The sequence below is a fragment of the Rosa rugosa genome, chromosome 2, assembly GCF_958449725.1.
Source record: "Rosa rugosa chromosome 2, drRosRugo1.1, whole genome shotgun sequence".
In the NCBI taxonomy this organism is placed as follows: Eukaryota; Viridiplantae; Streptophyta; class Magnoliopsida; order Rosales; family Rosaceae; genus Rosa; species Rosa rugosa.
The window spans coordinates 29,660,031-29,668,320 of record NC_084821.1 but is presented as its reverse complement, the minus strand read 5'-3'; the positions used below and the strand labels follow the sequence as shown (position 1 = coordinate 29,668,320).

Below are 8,290 nucleotides of genomic sequence, written 5' to 3'. Positions count from 1 at the left end.
GGTGAAAACACCAAATCCGTACCTATACCTTAGGTAAGGACATCCTTATCTGAGAAAAATCCTATATATATATATATATTGATCTTTTATAGGGATAGGGCATTAGACCAACTTTTCGATCACATTTCGACATCTCAATCGTTCAGTTTTTAGATCCTAATGTGTAGATCATTTCTGCAAATTTTCAGCCAAATCGATGATGATTGAGGTAGGTTAAGATGTTAAAATATGATCCAAAAGTTAGTTTAATGCCCTATCCCTAGAAAAGACAAAAAAAAAAGATCCCTCATCACTAGAAGGGCCCTGTATATATATATATATATATATATATATATATATATATATATAATTCTGTGATTTTTTTTTAAAATACAAGTCACAAACTCAGATCAGAATAGAAGTTCATTATTTGCATTGCAGAGCCCAGAGGGCAGTATATATATATATATATGTGATATTATGTTAAAAATACAAGTCACAAACTCAGATCAGAATAGAAGTTCATTATCTGCATTGCCAGAGCCCAGATGGCAGTATATATAGGTGTTGATCATATATATATATATATGTAGTAGATCGTAAAATATTTGCAAACTACAACAGGTATATATTTATTTACTTTTAAACTGAATTCTCTATTAGACATACAATAAGGTAAAAAAACAAATGTGTACATCTTATTTATCAAGACAAGGGCATATATACTGGACCATCATGTACAGAAATTCAATACGAAATGAAAAGGGTATATGGTACCAGCATTCTAGGTGGTGGTTCTTAAGCGCTTTACGGGAGCCTTAAGAGAAGATAGGTACTTTGCATCGGCCTTCTCTATTCCATTAAAAAGATAACTGAATGGTGGCATTTCTATGTACTTGCCAGAACCAGGAACAACCTTCAGTTCATCATTTTGCCAAACAACTCTTCCACCAGAAATAGTGACTTCAACCTTTCCCTGAGAAAATGTAGCATTAACTCTGATGCCAGGGTATCACAACAATGTAAAATGAATTTGTGTAGAAAATATACAGATGTCACAAAACACACGTCAGTTCTAAAATTAATGATGAGGTATATTGTGACATGTAAATAGATAAAAGTTTGAGGGGACAAATGTGATATTAGGAAACATATAACAAAATAGTAGTGATCAGATTACCTTCCCTCTCCATCCCTCGTAGACATTGGTATCAGATTTAGAGTGATGGGACTTTGCACTTATTTCAAAGCTTGAGTTTGGATTTAATATAATTATATCGGCATCCGATCCAGCACGAACTGCTCCCTTCCTCGGATATATATTGAAAATCCTAGCACTGAGAGTATTGTGGGCATGGAAATCAATTTGCCATAATATAGGCAGCATAACAGGAACTGTATAAAAAAGTGCAATTTTCTGCTTTTCTCTAAACTTCAAGTTTCAGATATAAGCAAAGAAAAGATAAGATACCATTCAGCACTTGTCAACCGGACATAGTCAGTTACAGAAATTTGACCTGATTCCTGAAAGTAATGCAGCAAAAGAGCGATTTCAAAAAATAAAAAAATAAAATCTTAATTCAAGCTGCTTATTTTGAAGGATGTGGATGCAGGAACTATTTAACAGCTTACCACCATTGTATCCCATAGGACATGCATCCTCTCCTCAATACCTAATTATCAGTTAATTTGATTAGTAGGAAAAAAAAAAAAAAAACAGTTGCCTTGTATGCAAAGCAGACCATATAATATTAACAATATCAAAGACTTTCTCTGACTACCATTAACACCATTTGGAATTTTCTGGAAATCATCAATTCCAAGAGCTTTCTGTGTAGAATTGAAGGCACAATGATCAGTTCCTACAAGCTGCAACATACAAAAACTCTCTTAAGGAACAAATATATGTTAAAAAAATTTGTTCAATATTAGACTTTGGTAGCTGAAGTATTTATAAATAAATACAGTATAGGAAGCTGGGTATTAAGAGTGATAAGTAGTTGTCTGGTTCGGAGTATAATGTCAAGGGAATATCATAATCTGGTCTCAACATTAACAGCAAATTCCTATTTCTTGCTTCTCTCATTTTTAAACTTAGGTAAATTAACCATTAGGACTGAATAAAATAGTTCTCAGATAACTTTCAAACAAGAGACACCTGCAGAATTCCCATTGAAAGAGCAGCTTGGAGGGCTCTGTCATGTCCTGCAGCCCTGATAGGGGGACTCATGACATACCTAAAACATCACGAGATCTTTATGCTTAACATGTGATTGAGTGACAAAAGCCATATCATATTTTATAAAAAAAAATGCAGCTCCTTACTTGGCAGCCGTGATAAAGTCAGGATCCCAAAGCCAAGATTCATTAAGCACTAACCCAGAGACTACTGGCTCGCCAATGACCTTAAGCCCTGTAATTTAAAAAGTCGAACATTTTTTGAAAATGATAGATAAACTCATAAAAGAAAGGAACAATACATGGTGTATGAAAAATTTGTTTGAAGTATAACTTCTGCAACTTCGTTTAAAACTTATGAGACTGAATTCCACATAATGAGATACTGAGAACAACAACAACAAAGAACTGTAAATAAGTGCAATATTTAGTTTGTTTATTTATTTTATGGTTTTGTGTGTTTTTTTTCCAACTTCGTTCATTTTTAGCTTTTTGGTCTCTCGAACTACCAAAGAGAGACATAAAATGATGGACAAGTCTAATACCTTTCACTTGCTAGAATTACCTAAAGCATCACCAATTTAGATACGAAATTCATTACAGTTACTAAAACACACTCAGCGTGTGTGTTGATGCATGAGCACCCAGCAGCCTAAAGCTTCAGTCCTGCATCGGGTGTCACAATTCTCTTGCAACACGTTCACCTCTCATCACTCAGTAATTTTGACGGGTGAAGGAAAAAAAAGCTAAAAAACAGAGTAAAGTTCAAGAAACTAATGCTTTTTTTACAACCAGATTCCTAAATAAAGATAATGAACAGAATTGGTCCAAATCACATAATGAAACATTAGGAAAGAGTGATTGAACATGATTAAGGCATGAAAAATCTTGGGCTGTACACCGATAAATTAAAAAAAAAAAAAAAAAAAAAACAGAAACAAAATTCAAAGCTGCTGTAAAATAATTTCACCAACATAGCAAGAATAATGCTAAAACCTGATTTGCGAGCTTTAGAAATTTCTTCCATGGCATCAATGCTCATCACATGAACTACATAGAGGGGGGTATTCACAAAAGATGCTAATCGAATGGCTCGAGCAGTTGCCTCACCTTCCAGCTGCGTGTTGTTGAATCATACATTAGGTATATATGATCAAATATATATAAATGGGAAACAATCAGTGCAAGACTGACCGAATAGGAAAAATAAATTACAAAATAAAGTTCCATAGAAAAGATAAAGTTCGGATAAATTGCATAGTCATTACTCATTACTCAAGGAACCATTACTTAACATGCAGCTCAATAGGGATCATCTAGAAGTAGTCATCCTGCTTGTTGTAGTCTAGCCATTACCAAATCTTTTAGACAAATGCCTGGAACCCTACATGCTATAAAATAATGGAAATTTACCAATAAGATCATTTTTGCTGAAATATTTCCCGAATAGAAGCACTTTTTCCCCATGCGGTCATTAAATACTGAACTGAAAACTAATGCAACTACACTCAAACAAATCCTAATATCAATTTTCTTTTAGCTCTTGTTCTGGCTCATGCTAAAAGGGTAAAAATGTATGGATAACATGTACAAGAGAAAATATGCTCAATGTTGCAATGAAAAAAGTCGATAATGTGAAATTTATTGCATTGCAATAAAAATTTTCCAAAAAATTACAGAAAGCAAAAAAAAAATAATAATAATAATAATAAATAAATCTTTTTAGCTCCTTCTTGTCTCATGTTACAGGTGTGAATGTATAAAAAACATCTAGGAGAGAAACTATGCTCAATATTGCATTGAAAAAAGTCAATAATGTGAAATTAATTGCATCACAGTAAAATTTCCCCAAAAGTTACAGGACTGCAGAAAAGGACAGAAAAAAATTCCAGTACTGTCCATTCAAATGGACTTCATGGGAAAGAAAAAAAGAACCATCAATGTCTTTCAGAGGAATTAACCCTAAAAGTTGAACTTGATGGATATAAAAAGGCATATAGACATTGGTATTTTCTTCCATACTATGAAACTTTTAGTTGTCTTTCAAAGATAATAAGACAAAGCATTCGCTTAGTTTGAAAGCAAGAAAGTACAACCCCACCAACATTAGGAGTACTACAATATCTACTCCGCTTTTGCTTTACCTATTTCAATTTTTTATCTCATAAATTTGCTACTAAAATCTGATGACAGAAGAATATTAATACATTGAAATGGGACTAAAAATTTAGTTTAATAAAAAAAATGATGGTAATGTTTCTATTATGGAAGGTAATGCAGCAGAAACCAGTAATTATTACAACATAATTTCTCTTATGGATGGGAGAGAATGCAGAATTTGTAGTGACTAACTAATATTTGAATTTCAAAGACCTACCATTTTTGTAGATCATACAAATATACTAACCATGTGGAGTGAAGTAGTAAGAAAAACCATTTGATCTTATTCATATTAATTTTGCAAGAACAATATCTTCTATAATTACCACTGGGGGTCTTGAAAGAGAATGCCCCTCTGGACCAGTAATACCAAGTTCTTTCATTCTTTTCTGTCCTTCATATACAGCATCTCCATTTTCTGCATGCACCATAGCTAAAGCACCAAGAGACTTGCACTTTTTGAATCCTTGTAGTAGAAGCTCATCGCTGATCATAAGAGACCCCTTGTAGGCCAGGAAAAACTTGAAAGAGTTTATACCTGAATAATATCGACGAATATGTATAAACGGATACAGATATTTCAAACAACTATAGCAGTCAATAACTAGGCTCATAACATAACAAAATCTAAAATTCAGAAAAACTAAACCTGGAAAGATAGATGACAAACCTTTCTCTTTAACCATTATTTCCATTTCTTGTGAAACAATTTCATCCCATTTAGTAATTGCCATATGGAAGCCATAATCCATACAGGACTTCCCAGATTTTTTTTCATAAGCTTCCAACCCTGCCGTTAAACTTCCATTTACTGGTATAACAAAGTCAATGTGCATAGTTGTTCCACCTGCTAACGCTGCAGCTTGACCGCTGAAGAAATCATCAATAGTTTCTGTACCCATGAACTCCATGGCTAGGTGAGTATGGGGATCGATTCCTCCTATTAATGTCAAACAGAATTTGCATTTTAGATCCATGTTCCTGCAATTACAAATGCTTGGGAAACAGAGTTGTCCTTGAGAAATAGACTTGTTTAACTATAAGAGGGGATAGATACTGAACAAAAGATATCTAGATATCAGCAAACATAAGAAGTAATATGAGCTTTTGATGTAAAACTTTCAATTCCATATTTCCATATCAGGCCTGTTATTCACCATTAGCCTCAAGTACTCCGAAAATTTTGAAAAGCTGGAGTTACATAAGCAGATCATGAAAACCTAACCTGGCATGACAAACTTTCCACTGGCATCAAGCACAGTAACATCATCACCAACCTGCCATGGAATTGAAAATAAAATAAAATATGCAAGGTAGAATGACCTCAAAACCATTGAAAGCATTAAGAAAATGATGGACAAAAAAATCTGAAGAGTAAAGAGAAAGAGATAATGAAATAATAAAGTTGGAAAGAGAACTCAATCATGTGTATACACATGATTCTCCATTTGGCTTGATATGTAATTCAATCTTTACAAACTGCTGATTTCAATTAGTATATACCCCATAAATGAGATAACATATAAAGAATTTCCTAACATATAAAGAATTTCCTTTTCTTGATTTCAAGTGGAAAAACTAAATGTTACATGAAGTTATTGTTATCTTGATAACAAAAACTTTTATGGCTTGGCATTGACCCTATTTTTACAAACAAATTTTAACAAAAGACAGAAAAGGCCAAAATTCCCTCAGATAAATCAATTTAATAAAAGAAGGTTTTGGGAAATTCGGGCAAAATGTCAAAGTTTTGTTTTATCATTAAAATAAAATCTGAACTGACATCTGTGGCACTCCTTTGGCAAGGATTTGTTTAGGAGAGGTAAGCACAGAACACTTAACAGGATCAGTCTTTCCCTTATATAGTTTCTTCTGACCTGCCACTACAACGACATCCTCTTTGAACCAATTTATATGGGAATAACATACTAGAGCACCAATTGAAGACTTGTTATCAAGTATTGAAAAATCTATCAGCGAAAGCAAAATCCAAATGCTTCTATCATACATAGACATCAAAAGACCAAATATAGTTGTATGCCTTCTCAGTATCATAAGGTTTTACATATTATAAACTCTATCAGCTTTTGTTTAATAAAACAAGAGGTGCTAAATCTAAAACTAAGGTCTACCCACTCCACATATGCAATTTGGGGATTAGACACACATTATTACCTATTTGAGAAAAAAATTTGGGAAAACTACAAGTTTTTGAATGGAGCTAGGAGGTCAACAATCGGGTGGCAATTTTCAATAGATATGAAGATGTGACTCAAATGCACTACAAAGTTTGAGGGTTTATATTGAAATTACTTGACAAGACCTGCTAACACAAACAATAAGCATGCTGGGTTAGTACATACATGAAACACCCGAAGTTGATATGACAAACTTGTGTAACTAATATTTGTATGAAAGAAAATGATTAATTTCTTTAAGATCTTGATATAGTAATGAGTGAATGCTTACAATTAATAATATTATTTCCTCTAGTTTTGCTAATACCGATATCAAGTAGGTATTCAATTTATGAGGAGTGCAGAGTAATACGTCTGGTCTGGAAATAAGGAGAAGTTAGTTTTATACTTGTAGTTCACAGTGTGTATAGGGGTGAACCTGGCAGCATAGCATGATTGATAAACTGGTTGGGTTAGCATGGAGATGAACTAAACAGGTCAGGTTAGTGTCAGCCAATCCGAGACAATTAATCAAACAAATCAGGGTATGATAATGCCACAACAAAATTGCAGCCCTACCTACCTACAAGTGTTTAACCAATACAACAAAACATTGACGCATGATATTTGGAAAGTCAATGGCTAAAGTGTACCTTGATATTGGGGCTGACAGCAACAATGATTCCATCCTCCACATAAACATCAGCAATCTCCATGTGGTGGGCATTCACCACAGTCCCTCCTTTGATCAACAACTTGGACGACGACGAAACCTCACCGGCGAAATCGCCATATCCAAATCCAGAATTGCAGAACTGGAACACGCAAGCATAACAAAATAATCGAGATATAAAACCTGTGGCAGTGATTTCTGGTGAAGCAAACAGAGAGAGGAGTGTACCTGGCCGGGTTCGGAGGTCGAAGGACAGGCGAAGAGAAGGAGGAGGAGGAGAGATAAAAGAGGGAAGAGCAGTTGATGAAGGCCGGAGCCCATTGGAAAGCCGCCTTTTTGGTCTTCGTTCCAGCCCTGCAAGTCTGGAAGTGATCACTCTCTTAAAGTCTCTTTTGGCTTTGAGCGCCCCCGATATGGGATTTTATACTTTTCAAACTCTCTCGGGATTTCTCAGGTGTATCCGTCACACAGTCAACTTTGTGTGAGCTGTTATCACTCACAAGATACTTTTCTTTTTTTTTTGGTTTTTCCTACATATGAAGATCATCACCGCCATCATGTCGTCCACATTTTGGTTTCGAGAGTCATGTTCTAGTGGTCACTTAATTGGTACTCAACTGTCCTTAGATTTAAATCGAAAGAACATTCAAATTGTCTTATTATTTTTTACAGTTAGATCACATAATCAACTAACTACCATAGCATGACTGTTTGTGAGGATATATGGCAGTTTAAAGCCGAAAAAACAAAAGCACAATAACAAATACAACTTAGACCGAGTATCTCCACCGGAAAAGTATCATGTTGTGTTGTTTAAGAATTTTGTGGATGTGCCGACTCGTTCAACCATATTGACAGTTCTTGTGCCTATATTTAATCCTAATATTATTTCTTCACAGAGACTCGTTTGTTTGTCCGGGGTTATCAAAAAAGTCTCTTCCTCACTGGGAATTCATAATTTTAGCAAGTTTTTGACAAGCAGAGGTGCGGTCAGTAAAGATAATTGTGTTGGTTAGGTCATGTTTATCTAGATAATGAGCTTACAACGTTTTCTAATATTGGAAACAGTATACTTTGAAATACTCGAATTTCTATTTGGACATCAGAACAAAATTTGCTCTTC

At 34.4% G+C, this 8,290-nt stretch overlaps 1 protein-coding gene across 2 annotated transcripts; it reads right to left on the bottom strand.

Moving 5' to 3' along the window:
• Positions 1 to 584: 584 nt before the first annotated feature.
• On the bottom strand, positions 585 to 7,604 carry LOC133731872 (dihydropyrimidinase). 2 transcript variants are annotated; one of them, XM_062159307.1, is made up of 13 exons: positions 7,396 to 7,599; positions 7,148 to 7,309; positions 5,543 to 5,594; positions 4,988 to 5,257; positions 4,644 to 4,855; positions 3,154 to 3,274; positions 2,305 to 2,392; positions 2,138 to 2,216; positions 1,761 to 1,848; positions 1,612 to 1,652; positions 1,451 to 1,503; positions 1,160 to 1,316; positions 585 to 955 (listed from the first exon to the last, which is right to left on the bottom strand). In XM_062159307.1, exons 1-13 carry the CDS (start codon positions 7,486 to 7,488, stop codon positions 764 to 766), a joined length of 1,608 nt encoding a protein of 535 aa, XP_062015291.1. In that variant the 5' UTR covers positions 7,489 to 7,599; the 3' UTR covers positions 585 to 763. The 2 variants fall into 2 exon arrangements, with proteins under 2 accessions (XP_062015291.1, XP_062015292.1); XM_062159308.1 differs by having other exon boundaries at positions 848 to 977; positions 7,396 to 7,604.
• Between the last annotated feature and the right edge of the window lie 686 nt (positions 7,605 to 8,290).

Coding starts and splice junctions, on each gene's coding strand:
- LOC133731872 (XM_062159307.1), bottom strand. CDS start 7,488: ATGGGCTCCGGCCTTCATCAACTGCTCTTCCCTCTTTTATCTCTCCTC. Junction 5,258..5,542: donor TGGAAAGTTTGTCATGCCAG/GTTAGGTTTTCA, acceptor TGACATTAATAG/GAGGAATCGATCCCCATACT. Junction 1,504..1,611: donor TCCTATGGGATACAATGGTG/GTAAGCTGTTAA, acceptor CATTACTTTCAG/GAATCAGGTCAAATTTCTGT.